Below are 13,518 nucleotides of genomic sequence, written 5' to 3' on the forward strand. Positions count from 1 at the left end.
TTCCAGCGCAATTGTGGAAGGGCTGGAAACCAAGCAACGCTTTGTAGTAGTAAAGGGCTCGCCTGAAGCAATTTGTGCGATTTCGACATCTATCCCAAAAAATCTTTTTCAAAGAGTGCATACCTATTCAGTTGATGGCTTCTACTGCATCGGATTTGGAATGAAAAAGCTAAGCTTTAGCACGACTTCAATTGACAGGATTATTCGTGATGACGTTAAATGCGCTGTCAAGTTTCAAGGACTGCAATCTTCGAAACGAGCTGAAACCGGAGACGAAAAGCTTGCTGGATGAGCTTCAAAATGCAAAGATAGACGTTTGTATCAGTACAGGCGACAACGCACTGACAGCGGTCCATGTTTGTCGCGAGTTGGAGATGCCGTTGAAACCAAAAATCGCGGTGGTATACGTGGATCCATCAACAAGAAACACAGTGTACATTTTATCCGATACTATCAAGCTATCGGAGTCTGCACAATGGGAAAACTTTAATAGTCGCACGATGAATCAAATAATGGAGGAATGCGACCTCGCCATCACTGGTGCAGCGTTAGAGAAACTTTGGAGCAAATGTGGAGGTGACACAATACAGCGGATCATTAAGCAGACACCGATCTTTGCTCGAATTCGTCCACAACAGAAGACATGGTTTGTGGATCAACTCATTGAAATAAGGTTAATCGTCGGTATGTGTGGCGATGGTACCAATGGTTGTGGAGCATTGAAAGCTGCTCATGTCGGTTTGGCACTATCGAGTGCTGAGGCGTCAATTGTGGTGCCGTTCACGAGCAAAGCGAAGGTGAAGGTGATCTATGATGTGCCTGGCACATAGATCGGAAAATACAATTCTGTATTGTATTGGTGGCAAAGATTTGCCGTAATAAAAATTCCAATATGAGCACTTACAATAATAAAAATTGATGTAATTTAAATATATTGGACCAATATCTAGCTACGTCTTGCCCTACCGCGTACTCTTGCACCAGCCATGATCCCCGTGCGTATGCTGGTCCGATAGTCAACTGGCAAAGCCACACCAAGCTCCTCATTATTAAACGTCGTTATCATGTTCTGTGGTAGGTCTGACGACGGCTGCCAGGTTAATTCTTGAAACCCCTCACAAGAAACTAAATAGTAGTCTTGCCCGTCTTTGACTAGTTCTCTTAGCGTATATTCTATCTGCAACGTATAGGTCGGGGCCATCTTCGAATTCTGAAGTTTCATCTTCTGAGTCCGTGTTATCCTGGAGAGCCTTCAAGAAAGACCGGCGCCAGGGCAATTCAGCTGCTTCCTTCTCCAGTTCCATAAAACTTTGCTCCAGGTTATCAGGTAGAATTGCTTTTTATCTTATTCTGTCGTTTGGCGTTAGCAAGTGCGTGGAATTACGTGTTTCGTTTGATTTTACGTGGCATTGCCGGCAAATCTGGAAGTGTAGTTGCTGCTTAAGGGTGCACTATGTGAGGCAGAGGCTGGGCCTACATTTCTTATCTAGCGGACGATACATCACCTTCATGATATGAGGTGATTATTCTCGACAAGATGACGAGTCAATAATAGTGTTCTTGACTGGGCATCTTGTCAGAATATTTTTTTATAAGTGACGCATCGGAATGATGTAACAGCCGATAGCTTTGTTCTATTTTTAGAGCTAAATTATGACACCGTATCCAAATTTATCCATATTTATTGAATTGATATGGTGGAATGATGTTACATAAATCGCTGCTACTCTGCCAATACTTAGTTTCAAAGCTCAAATAAAAAAGTAATACGTAGCTAAGCCAACAGACCGTTATACGTTGTTACGATTCAAAAACTCAGTGTCAATCACTGCATAAAGAATATTTTTTAAGGGTAACAGAGTCCACAAAGAATAAAGGTGTGAATTGATATAAGTGCAAATCAAGCAGACTATCTATTCGCTTTGTTCCTTGGTCACATCCGCTACAGTACTAACGTCCCACATATCGCGGATAGCACGACGAAAACCAGCTGCTCGAAGTGCGAATTGGTCGTCTCGAATCAGCAGCTTTCTCCGTCAGATAAAGTAGAGACGGCGTGTGTGAAGCGATCAAGGATAATTAGCTTATTTTCGAGCTGATATGCGCCGAGAATGTGGAGCTGTTCAAGATAACTATGGATGGCTGCTTGGAGGTGCACAAGGACGAGCTCTTCGGCTTCAGAGCCAAGGCCGAGCAGGTGTTGAAGGATTCACGCGCCCACTTTAATTAAGAGCTCAAGCGAGAAGTGGACCAAAGTTCCAGCTTACAGAGCTACTTTTTTAAAAAGATCAGCGAGCTGGAGCAGGTCCACCTCGCTGTACAGTCAGTTGAAGTGCCGGTCACAGACACCACCCAAGTCGAGATCAACTAAGCTCAACTCATGCAGATGCAGAGCATCCTGCAGGAGAATCGCGAGCCTCGTGGATCCGTTGATCGACTGCACGGCACCGTCAGCCAGTTGTTGCAGACTTTCAACAACCGGCATCACCGGCTCAACAAGCTCGAGCAGCAATTTCAGCGCCAGCACACGTCAGAGCGTCCGCAAACCTCTTCATCGTCGCGTCAGAAAACCAAAGTGCAAGTCCAATAAATAGGAGAAGGAAGCAGCAGATACGCGTCCTTCCAAGCTCTCGCGAACAAGCTTCTTCGGGATAGTGAGCACCAGAAATTAGCACAAACAGCGCAGGGAATGCTACTACTGCCACGAAAGCCATAGCTCTATTTCGCACTTAATCCTACCTGCGCGAGCCAACTATTACATTGCATCTTTAAGGTAAAATTTATGTCAACGTTAAGTAAAATTTTGTCAACTTGAAGTCAGCTTCAAATATGCATCCAATGAAATAAAATATTGAGGGTTGCTGGTCTTGGTACTGTGTACCAGTTGTACCCATTAACCGGTCAACCTGAACCGGTCCAATACGATCCCGCTGTGATTATGGTACGTTGTTTATGCCACCCCTGATTGGACGGGTAGGATGATTGGACGAGTCCAGAATGATTGGATGACCTAGGTAGTGAGGACAGTGTAAGCCCCGATAAATCAATCACTTTCGAATCTTCCTTCTTCCGCTCAAGTCCCTTCACTCTGGTCTCCGCACCAAGTGCAGAAGTCACTCCGTTCAGCCCCAAGCTTCGTTCCAACACCTCTACACCGCCTACAGGTTATGAGCCCAAGCACCATGTCCTCTGCCCATGGCGCCTCGACCAAGGTCACCATCGACAAGTTCAACGGTGCAACTACGCGACGTGGAGCCGCTACATGCGTGGCGTGCTTCTGACCAAGTCGGTATGGCACGTAGTGAACCAGGAAACGACTCCGAGCTTCACGGACATCCGGACCAAGGACGACTACGTCAAGGCGAGCAACATTGCGTTCGGACTGATGTTGCTCCACATTAATGCGGACTACCATCACGTGGTTGGTGACTGCGAGGAAGCGTGGGCGCGCTTGAAGACGTTGTATGGTGGGTCGCAGAAGGCTGGTCGCATCTACCTGAAGCGCCAACTCTTCAGCATGGAGATGTCGAAAGGCGGCAATGTCTTGCATCATGGCAACGAGGTCCTCAACATCAGCGCCAAGCTCAGCAGCATCGGCACCAAGATGGAGGACGAGGACGTGACGATCTGCTTACTGCGAAGTTTCCCCAAGAGCTACGAGAACGTCGTGCTCAATCTGGAGATGAGCAGCGCAGAGCTGCGGTCGCAAGACGTTGTGAAGTGCTCACAAACGAGCACATCAAGCGACAAGGTGAGAAGACGGCGACCGTGAAGACTGAAAACACGGACAAGGTGTTCAACACCGACCGAGAGTCTCGCCAATGCACGTACTGCGGGGAATTGGGGAACATGATTGACAAGTGCTGGACCAAGCAGAAGGATGAGGGTCGAGGTGCTCGACGCGGCGGCAACGGCCGTGAACGCGGAGCTAACAACATCCAGTGGCGAAACTATGGCGACGACGACGACGACTACGATCGAGTAGCGTTCGCGGTTTCCCTGGAATGTGGCGTTTCGACAAACACGAATGTGTCTGGAATGTAGGCGGTCGACAGTGGTGCCACGCACCACATCTGTAACGACAAGTCCAAGCTCGCCAGTCTGATCGAGCGCAATGAAGGCGAACTTTCGGTGGCCGACGGGAACAAGGCGGCAATCAAGGGTGTGGGAACCATCGTGGAGAGAGTGGGCCTGCCCAACGGCGCCGAGCGCGAGATCGAGATCAAGAACGCGCTCTATCCGTTGAACATGAGCAAGAATCTGCTTTCAGTACCGCAGATCAACAAGAACGGAAAGTTCCAAGTGGTGTTCGATGGCACCGAGATGCACATCTCACGCAAGGACTCGAATCAAGATGTGGCATGGACGGATCTCGAAGATGGACTCTACTGGCTTCACACGCCAGCAAGTGCGGCGACAACTGGAAGGACGGTCGACCTGCATGCGCGTATGGGTCACGCTCCAGTCGAGGTGCTTCGCAAGTTGGTCGACAACAAAATGATCAAGGACGCGAAAGCACCTTCCAAGCCTAGCGGACCAAGTCTGTGTCGCGGCTGCCAGCAAGGCAAGATGGTCCAAAAAACCATTCCCTAGCAACCGTGACATGCGTCGTTACGACACCTTCGAGTTGCTTCACTTCGACATTTGCGGACCCATGGAGAAAGCCTCGCTTGGTGGCAGCAAGAATTTGCTACTGATCGTGGACGAAGCCAGCGGATGCATGAAGGGCTTCTGTCTGCGTGCCAGATCAGAAAGCGAAGCCTGAATCAAGACGTACATCACGAAAGTGCAAAAGAAGTTTAACTAGAAGGTCAAGCTCGTGCGACACGACGAAGCTCGTGAGTTTGCGACCAACTCGCTTAAAGATTTCTACGAAGACGAAGGCATCGAGCAACAAACCACGGTTCCGTACGTGCACCAACCTAATGGCACTGCAGAGCAAGCCATCCGCACCATCGTCACGATCGACCGCAGCATGCTGCATCATGCCAGGCTGGACAAGTGCTTCTGAGGTGAAGCGGTGATGACGGCCATCTACGTGAAAAACCGCCTGCCGTCACCAAAGATCGAGTGCAAGACTCCGTTCGATATTGTGTACAAGTCCGCGCCGAGTGTGAAACACATGCGCGTCTTCGGCTGTCGAGCTTTCATCTTCACTCCGAAGGAGAAACGGCTCAAGTGGGATCTGAAGGCTCGCGCCGGATTGTTCCTGGGCTACGAAGAAGTATCCAAGGCGTATCAAATTTATGACATCGAGGCGGGGCAGGTGGTTATCAGTCGCGATGTCAACTTCGATGAATCGACCTTTGGACTTTCAGAGCCAGCCGATGAAGACGTCGACGACCTGGACTTCGACTCTCTCGACATCGACAATGACGGTTCGCGCCAGACGGAGCACAGGCAGGCGGGGAAGCGCAAGAGGCGCCCGAGTGACGAAGATGAATCTGCCACAAGACCGCGAGCTACGCGACATCGACCTGGACTGGAAGAAGCAAGTGCGCCGACCAATTCGTCTTCGCGTCGAGCAGACGTAAACGAAGAAGAAATAGCTGGAGATCAAGATGAAGAATCGACTCTCCCTGTGTTTTGGCGTGCAAGTGTCAACGCAGTCGAAGCTGCGGTGGACTTATCGGAGCCGGCGACTTTCCAAGAGGTGGTAAACGGCCCCGACCAAGTGCACTGGCGCAAAGCAATTCGTGCTGAGCTCAAGTCGATGCGACTTCGAGGAGTGTTCCGTGCTGCTAAGTTGCCGAACGGACAACGCGCCATTGGTACCAAGTGGGTGTTCAAGATCAAGCGCAAAGCGGACGGATCGATCGAGAAGTACAAGGCACGCCTCGTGGCCAAGGGCTTTAAGCAAAAGTACGCCATCGACTACACTGAGACGTTCTCGCCGGCTGTCAAGTACGTGACGTTGCGCATGGTGATCGCTTTGGCCAAGTACTTTGGCTGGCCGCTAGACCAACTAGACGTGGTGATGGCATTCCTGTACGGCGTGATGAGGAAGATCGTGCTTTGCGTGGTTCCCGAAGGTGTCGAGCTCGACGGTGACTTCGACTGCCTGGAATTGGTGAAGGCCATTTACGGTCTAAACCAAGCTTCGCGCGTGTGCAACGAGACCTTTGACGAGTTCGTATGCTCTATCGGCTTTCAAGTTTCGGGCTTTGACCCGTGCCTCGACATCAAAGTTGTTGATGGCCACTGTGTGCTCATACTGGTCTACGTCGACGATGTCCTGGTCACCGGAAGCTCACCCGAGCTGATCTCACGCACTAAGGGCGACTTCAAGACACGCTTCGAAATGACTGACAGCGGCAAGTGTGTGTTCGTCCTTGGGATCGAATTGGTAGACGGTCCAGACGGCAGCGTGACGATGAGCCAACGGCGTTATGTGGATGATATCCTGAAGCACTTTGGTATGGACAAGTGCAAGGCTGTGGTGAGTCCGGTCGATATAAGCACTCGACTAGTATCAAGCGACGCGGCGACCAAGGTACAAGCTCCGTTTCGCGAAGCTGTTGGTGCACTAATGCACCTGATGACCGCGACGCGTCCAGGTATTGCGTACGCGGTGAGCTATGTGTCGCGCTTTTAATGGCGAATCCCCAATAAAAACACTGGGTTGCGGTCAAGCGCATCTTTCGCTACCTGCAAGGCACCAAGACGCATGGAATCTGCATCAAGCCGTGTGACACATCGACTTTCGCGGATACTCTGACGCAGACTGGGCTGGTGACCTCGCGGACCGCAAGTCGACTTCCGGCAACACGTTTATACTGATGAGTGCGCCAGTGAGCTGGCAGCACGAAGCAGTCGGGTGTTTCGCTGTCTATGAGCGAAGCGGAGTACATCGCGCTCAGTCTCGCAATTTAAGAAGGCAAGTGGATTCATCGCCTGCTGTGCGCGATCTTAGCAGCTGCCAATGAGACTGCACCCCACCTCAAGATCCAAGAAGACAACCAGTCGTGCATCAAGATGACGAAGAATCATGTGAACCACGGCCGCGCCAAGCACATCGACATCAAGTACCACCACATCCGCGATGAAGTCAACGTGGTGAAGTCAAGCTCGAGTATTGTGAGACTTCTTTGATGCTGGCTGACATCATGACGAAGGCGCTCCCAGGGCCTCGTCACACGGACCTAGCAGCTGCTCTCGGCATCCACGCGTGTTCGCATTGAGGGGGCGTATTGAGGGTTGCTGGTCTTGGTACTGTGTACCAGCTGTACCCATTAACCGGTCAACCTGAACCGGTCCGATACGATCCCGCTGTGATTATGGTACGTTGTTTATGCCACCTCTGATTGGACGAGTAGGATGATTGTACGAGTACAGAATGATTGGACGACCTAGGTAGTGAGGACAGTGTAAGCCCCGATAAATCAATCACTTTCGAATCTTCCTTCTTCCGCTCAAGTCCCTTCACTCCGGTCTCCGCACCAAGTGCAGAAGTCACTCTGTTCTGCCCCAAGCTTCGTTCCAACACCTCTACACCGTTAACATGATAGTCCAATATTACGTCGGTTTAGTGAACTTTAAAAACTAATATCATTTCATTGGATGCATATTAAATTGAATGCATATTTAATAATAATATGCATCCAATGAAATGATATTAATTTTTAAAACCCAAAATGATCATCTAAAAATAGCTGCAACATGAGAGCACAACCAACTTAAAACTGAGAAAATCATATCACACTCCCCACAAGGTAGTACATTGCGGCGACCCTGTCTCTCTCGTCGTAAAACATCGTGGTCTTCTGCGGCTGAATTGCTTCTGCAGTAATACCGATGCTGGCGAATACGATCCGAAACGCTGTGAGTGTGCTTGCAAAATTGGCACACAAACAACGTGTTAGAAACCACATCAGGGACCCATTTCTCACCTTTGAATATTAATTAACAATGAAGTCTGTAGTTTGAAGTACTGAATGCAATCCCGGTGTGATATAGATCTCCACGAAACACGATAGCATAATCGCGAGGTATGCTCAGAACCACTTCTTCTCGAATGCTCGGATATTCGAAGCATCCCGTAACAAAAGCGTAGTCTTGTATTTTCTTCCAAAGCCACAATAACACTCACAGGAAAAGTACCAGAAACTTGTTCTCGATTGAAGTCCGCACTTCTGCTGTGACGGGGTCATACAGCACCTTGCGCAAGAGGAAGTTATCTTCCGAGAGTATACAAACTCTCAGTGAACGGCAGTTCACAGGTCCCCTCTTTTATTAAAGAGAGCGAAGTGACCCAAATAAGGTAGATTGTAAACTGAGTATATTTATAGGTAGATTAAGTTTGGGTTTAATACAAACTGTTAGTTACCTATAGAAATGCAATGTCATTTAACCAATGGTTGGCTTTGAACGACCTTGGTACCTTGTACCAAATATCTCGGAGTATGACGTGTCATACTCCTGAAGTGTGAAGTGTCACACTTCATGTAACCAGGGTACACTTAGGGCTACGTACCCCGTTACATCCTCCCCCACTTAGGTTCGGTTTACTGACCAATCAGAATGAAGAGGTGTTCGTCACAAACTCTCATTCTCAAAGTCGAAAACCATCGACTTGGCCGCGCGAGCGCGGCGGAGGCTCACTTCACAGTTAGAGCCTCGAGCAGCAACCTGTGCGCTCTTCGTCAAGGTCTCCACTTCGACCGTTAACATGCCTCGCGGCACTGCTAAGAGCGGTACTAAGACACGCTCCAAGGCTGCAGCCGGTAAGGCGCAGGCCAAGAGCACTAAGCCTCACGGCAAAGGCTCTGCACTCAAGAGTGCTACTCAGGTGGCCTCCGAGGCGATCGGTTCCTCGGGTGACGCGGCTGCGGACAAGCGCGCAAGCAGGCGCCGCAGTCCGTCGCCCTCGTCTTCAGACAATCGTCCGAACCCTCGGTTCGTAGAACGCGAGTTCAACTCGGGCAGTGAAGACGATGCCGAGTCCGAGAGCACTCAGGATGCTCCTGCGGGCTCTGTGGGAGGGCACAGCCCAGTGCCCAGTGAGCACAAAGAAGGCAGCGTGCAGTAGCCCGCTAGTGATCACGGTGATCACAGGCCTAGGACCTCTGTGCGCTCTGAGAGTCCGGCCGTTAAGGCTAAGGGCGCTCCCAAAGCCGGTGGCGATGAGGAAGAGAATCCTCGCAAACGTCTCTCGCTTGCCGAGGGTCTTGCGCGCACTAAGGCCTCTAAAGCCGAAGGCGCCAAGCCCTCAAAGAAGCGTACCGCCTCTAAGTCTCCACTCCGCGAGGAGAAGGAGACTCGACGCTCCTATCAGAGTCTCTTCGGCTCCTCGGATGAAGAGGAGGAGAAGGAGGAAGAAGAGGAGGAGGAGGGTGCTATCGTTGAGCCCCGGGAGGTCTCGAATGACCTCGACCAGCAGCAGGAGGAATTCCAAGCTGCCCAGCGTGTGCGTGGGGGTTCGGTAACGGCACCCGTCAGCCAGGGAGCTGCCATCAACTCAAGAGGGTATTGGCCTCCCGAGGAGAGCTCTGGGGCTGACCTCTTCTTAGAGCTTCTCGTCGCGTTTCGTGGCCTTGTGGGCGGCCACACTTCTAGGGGCATCTATGAACGAGCCCTTGTTCAGAAAGAACAGTTGTTCGTCGACAACTTGAAGGCTGCTCGGTGTGTGCTTCTCGCGCAACACCGCATTCCCCTTAAGGACTTAAGAAGCCCGAGACCCGGGGTGGTCTCTATCCTGTTTGGGGATACCCCTGGGTTATGCCCGAGAACTGTCCCACGTGGGGTTCCTGTGAGGACATGTTCTGGGCGTGGGTGGAGACTCTCAAGTACTCGCCCACGGAGTTATGGGAACTCCATGAAGATCAGCAGCTGTCCCACATCCTGAACCAGCGTGATCTTCGTGTGAGGTTTGCCCACTTGATCAGCAAGCGTATGCTGCCAAGGGACATCCTGAAGCGCGCGGCTTCTAGCGCTCACGATGAGTGCGGGTACGGTATGTATTCATCGTCCGTACCCGTTCGGCAAGAAGCCCCGGACTACTTATGAAGCTGCCGCCGCTTCTGCTCCCAGATTGCGACAGCCTTCGGGCAGTCAATCAGGAGCCGTTCAATCGGCTCCCACGAGTTCTCGGTGTGGGCATAACCCCTCCACTTCACGAGGAGCCGTCGCTTACCGCGACGCCGTTGCTCCTGGGGGATCTGCTCCACGTGGAAGTGGCCTTCTCCATTCCGGTCAAGCAGGGGCGGAGGTGCCCTCGTACGAGTACGAGTACTCGGCGCCGCCCGAGAGCCACTCTCGTCCGAGTGCTCCGACTGCGGGTCCGACACAGGACCCTGAGGTTGACCGCCTCCGTCAACGTGTCCTCGTGCTTGAGATTGCACTTGGCCTTGGGACTGGCGGTAACGCTGCCGCCCAGGCCGGGAAGTAGGGCGAGCTCGCTCGTCTTGCGGGCCGCCAGGACCTGGTGGAGCGAGAGGTCGCGAGCCTGCACCTGCGGGTGGATCGCCGGGCCTCTTCGTCCGATCTGGACGAGGCCTTTCGCATGATCCGACGGATCGAGGCTCTGCTGCCACATCCGGAGCCGCCTGCGGCACACTCCCAGACGTACGCGTATGGTGCGTACCCGGCGTACTCAGCGTACTCGGCGTATGGCGCCGGGGTCCGTTCGTATGGAGCCCCTCCGGCGTACGGTCTTGACCGCAGCCTTGCCGTCCCGACCGAGGCTTGGGTGCCTGCTCCGACGCCCTCGTCGACGACTGTGACCGGCCCTCGCTTCGAGGAGCTGGGTCAAGGGGGGTCTGCGAGTCAGCAACCCCCTGCGGGTCAAAGTACCGCTTAAGACGTCCGACATAGAACGTCGGGTGCGTCTTCATTGACTTTGGAAGGTCGATGGTGTACGACGCACCATGTCTGGCCAGGACTGCAAAAGGTCCGATGAAGCGGTGCTTCGGTTTGTTGCTGCCGACAGAGCTAACAGTGTCTAGAGGTAGGTTCCTCGTGTCTAGCAACACTAAGTCACCAACCTCAAATATACTTACGTTTCCTCTTCCTTGTTTGTCTGAGTACTCCTTTTGTTTATCTTGGGCCGCTGCCATGGCATCGCGGACCCTGCTGACAATGTTCAGCTTGGTATCCATAAAGGATTCCACCTGTTTCCGCAGCGAAACTGGCCTCACATCCGAGGCCTGGGAGGAAAGGGCTTTCCGAGCCTCTCCCCCACTTAGAATAGATGAGTCAGTGTCTCCTCGAAGAGTGAGAGGCACTCTGGGGTGGCGGAAGCCGTTCAAGTAGAACGGCGTGAACCCCGTGGACGCGTGCACCGCGTTGTTGAGCGCAAACTCAACAACTGGAAGCTGCGACGACCACGTACGTGGCGCTGCCGCGCACACACTGCGCAGAGTGTCCTCGAGCACTCGATTGACGCGCTCTGTTTGGCCGTCTGTCTGCGGATGATCCGCAGTGGACATCTGCAGACGAGTTCCCAGTAAAGGGAACAGCGTTTTCCAAAACGCAGCAGTGAACCGCGGGTCTCGGTCCGAGACAATCGTCTCCGGGAGACCGTGATAGCGGAACACAACATCGACGAACAACCTTGCGGTTTGTTCGCCCGTTACAGTGACGGGAACTGGAGCAAGATGTACCATCTTGCTCAGCCGACACACGAACACCAAAATTCCGGTGTTGCCGTGTCCGTCGGCGGGAAGCCCAAAGATGAAGTCAAGACTCATCGACTTCCAACAATCAGCCGGTACGGGCAGGCTCTGTAGTGGAGCCGAAGAGTGCCCTGCGGGTTTGACCCGCTGACATGTTTCGCATGTCTTGACGTATCGGGCGACCCACTTGTACATGTGGTTCCACCAGAAGGACTGAGAGACCGACAGAAAGGTCTTCTCGCGGCCCAAGTGGCCGCTGGAGGGCGCGTCATGCGCCTCCGCGAGGATGTCGAACTTCAGATCCTCGTCGTTGGGTACGACCATCCGTGGAGGATCAGTGGGCTCCACCCGATAATAGAGGAGGCCCTCCTTCAACTCATATCGGTGGAGCCGTGAGCGCTGTCGCGACGAGAGCCAGTCGGACTTCGCGCTCGTTCCGGCCTTAAGGAACTTGACGATAGGCGCGACAGCCTCATCGTCCCGATACGCCATGCGTATCCGATCATATAGATCCGTTGTCACCCGCGTGATGTGGGCCAACTCATATTCGGGACGCCGAGAGAGGGCGTCCGCAAGCACGTTGAGCTTGCCCGGCTTGTATTCGACGCGGAAGTTGTATTCCGCGAAAAAGGACATCCACCTCGCCATCCTTTGGGAGAGGTGAGGCGAGTTAGTCGCCGTCCTCAAGGACGCGTGGTCTGTGTAGATCACAAAGGGCCTAGAGCCCAGAAGGTGAACACGGAACTTCACAAGGGCATATTTCATTGCCAGGAGCTCATTGTCATGGACAGAGTAGTTCCGCTCGGCGGCTTTGAGCTGCCGGGACTGGAGCGAGATGACTCGTTCCTGTCCAGCCGTGTCGTCCTGCAGCAATGCACACCCGATGGCGTAATCGGAGGCATCGCAGACGACGCTAAACGGCTTCGTCTCGTCCGGCAGAGCCAGGATAGGGGCATCTTGGAGACTGGCCTTGATGCTGTCAAAAGCATCCTGGTGCTCTTGTTCCCAGCGCCAGTCGACGTCCTTCTGAAGGAGGCTCGACAAGGGCTTAGCGAAGCCCGCGTACCCAGCGCTGTACTTGTGAAGGTAGTTGGCCAAGCCCAACCACTTTCGAAGATCCTTCTGGGATCGGGGCGTCGGCCATGCTGCTATGGCCTTGACCTTGTCTGGGTCAGCCCGAACGCCCACGTTGCTGACGAAGCAACCGAGAACTTTAATCTCTGGTGACGCGAAAACGCACTTGTCGATGTTGGCGTAGAGCTTGTTCGCTCGCATCACGTCCAACACTCGACGGAGGTGCCCCAAATACACCTCCATGGCCGTATTGCCTCCCTCGGCACGGCTATGGACGAAAATGTCGTCGAAGTACGTCTGTACGAAGGTACGCAAAGGGCGGAACAATTGCGTCACCAGGCGATTGAACGTCGCCGGGGCGTTAGACAAGCCCTGCGGCATGACGAGCCACTCCCAAAGCATGCCGCTTGGAGTGCTTACCGCGGTGAGCGGGATGTCACGCTCTCGCATCAGGATTTGGTAGTATCCGTCTACCAAATCCAGCGCACTGTACAGTACGCTCCCGGCCATGTTGTTCAACAACACATCCTTTCGTGGGATCGGTGTTTGGGCCGGCACCGTTGCGTTGTTCAGCTTGTTATAAGCGTGAACCAGACGCCACTTTCCGTTCGGCTTCCGAACGCAGAAAGTCGGCGTCGAGTGCGGGGATTTCGATTCCCGCACCATGCCTGCCTTCGCTTTCGCGGCGAAGAAGGCATCAATGACCTCGCACTGTTCGCGCGGGAGAGGCCATTGCCTCGTGACACAATACTTTGTGCCGGGCACGAGATCAATCTCGTGCCCGTACGGCTCGATCCGGTGGGAGTTGGGTCGGGTGGGGGGTGTTTGTTTC

The 13,518-nt window shown here is 53.0% G+C and overlaps 1 protein-coding gene across 1 annotated transcript; it reads left to right on the forward strand.

The window, feature by feature from the left end:
* Positions 1 to 209: 209 nt before the first annotated feature.
* PITG_13163 (P-type ATPase (P-ATPase) superfamily) lies at positions 210 to 830 on the forward strand (the record flags this gene model as incomplete). The annotated part of the gene is made up of 1 exon (XM_002900636.1): positions 210 to 830. The coding sequence occupies one exon, from the start codon at positions 210 to 212 to the stop codon at positions 828 to 830; it is 621 nt and encodes a 206-aa protein (XP_002900682.1).
* Positions 831 to 13,518: the final 12,688 nt, after the last annotated feature.

The sequence above is a fragment of the Phytophthora infestans genome, genomic scaffold (genome assembly GCF_000142945.1).
Source record: "Phytophthora infestans T30-4 supercont1.25 genomic scaffold, whole genome shotgun sequence".
In the NCBI taxonomy this organism is placed as follows: Eukaryota; Oomycota; class Peronosporomycetes; order Peronosporales; family Peronosporaceae; genus Phytophthora; species Phytophthora infestans.